The sequence below is a fragment of the Parus major genome, unplaced genomic scaffold, assembly GCF_001522545.3.
Source record: "Parus major isolate Abel unplaced genomic scaffold, Parus_major1.1 Scaffold679, whole genome shotgun sequence".
In the NCBI taxonomy this organism is placed as follows: domain Eukaryota; kingdom Metazoa; phylum Chordata; class Aves; order Passeriformes; family Paridae; genus Parus; species Parus major.
Genome location: NW_015379563.1, coordinates 1 through 1320, shown reverse-complemented (window position 1 = coordinate 1320; position 1320 = coordinate 1). Strand labels below are relative to the sequence as shown.

At 18.0% G+C, this 1320-nt stretch overlaps 1 protein-coding gene across 1 annotated transcript in view; it reads right to left on the bottom strand.

Annotated features, from left to right (window-relative positions):
- Positions 1 to 1287, bottom strand: part of LOC107199418 — a gene marked incomplete at its 3' end in the record, with an annotated part of 7917 nt that extends 6630 nt beyond the window's left edge. Inside the window, exon 1 of the mRNA XM_033511785.1 lies at positions 1143 to 1287. Within this exon, the coding sequence (XP_033367676.1) occupies positions 1143 to 1175 (33 nt within the window). The remainder of the gene's footprint in view (positions 1 to 1142) is intronic.
- Between the last annotated feature and the right edge of the window lie 33 nt (positions 1288 to 1320).

The window sequence follows — 1320 nt, the reverse complement described above, 5'->3', positions numbered from 1 at the left end:
GGTGAAAAACAACCCAAAAACTCCTCAAATCTCACGTTTCGGGTGAAAAACAACCAAAAACACCTCAAATCCCAAATTTTGGGTGAAAATAAATGATAATAAATGATAATAAATAGAATAATAAATAAAATAATAAATGGTAATAAATTATAATAAATGGTAATAAATAATAATAAATTATAATTAATGATAATAAATAATAATAAATGATAATAAATAGAATAATAAATATTAATAAATTGAATAATAAATTATAATGTGAATAAATGATAATAAGTGATAGTGAATAATAATAAATTATAATAAATGAAATAATAAATAATAAGTAATAATTAATAGAGCAATAAATTATAATACATTATAATAAATAGAATAATAAATAAAATAATACATGGTAATAAATTATAATAAATGGCAATAAATAGAAACAAATAAAAGAATAAATATTAATAATTAGAATAATAAATAGAATAATAAATGATAATAAATATATTAATAACTGGTAATAAATAATAATAAATTATAATTAATGATAATAAATAATAATAAATGATAATAAATAGAATAATAAATAATAATAAATGGAATAATAAATTATAATGTGAATAAATGATAATAAGTGATAGTGAATAATAATAAATTATAATAAATAAAATAATAAATAATAAGTAATAATAAATAGAGCAATAAATTATAATAAATGATAATAAATAGAATAATACATAATAAGGAATGTTAATAAATTATAATAAATTATAATAAATTATAATAATTTATAATTAATTATAATAATTTATAATAATTTATAATAATTTATAAAAGTGATACTAAATAATAATAAATAAAATAATTAATGATAAATTATAATAAATGATAAATGGAATTAAATTATAAATGGAATAATACATATAATAACAAATAGTATAAAAAATAATAATAAATGATAATAAATGATAAATAATAAATAGAATAATAAATAGAATAAATAATGATAAATGATAATAAATACAATATAAATAATAATAAATAGAATAACAAACGATAATAGAATAACAAACGATAAATAATGATAATAAATTACAATAAATGATAATAAATAGAATAATAAACATTAATAAATGATAATTAATATTAATGAGTACCCTTGTGTAGAGGTGCCCTTCCAGGACCTGCATCTGCTCCCGTGGCCGCAGGAAGAAAGCGCTGTCGAAGCAGGTCCTCAACGCCGCCCGACCTTCCAGAACCTTCCCCAGGGCACTGAGGAGAGACACCAGAACCTTTTGGGTCAGAACCAGAACCGTTCTGGGTCAGAACCTTCTC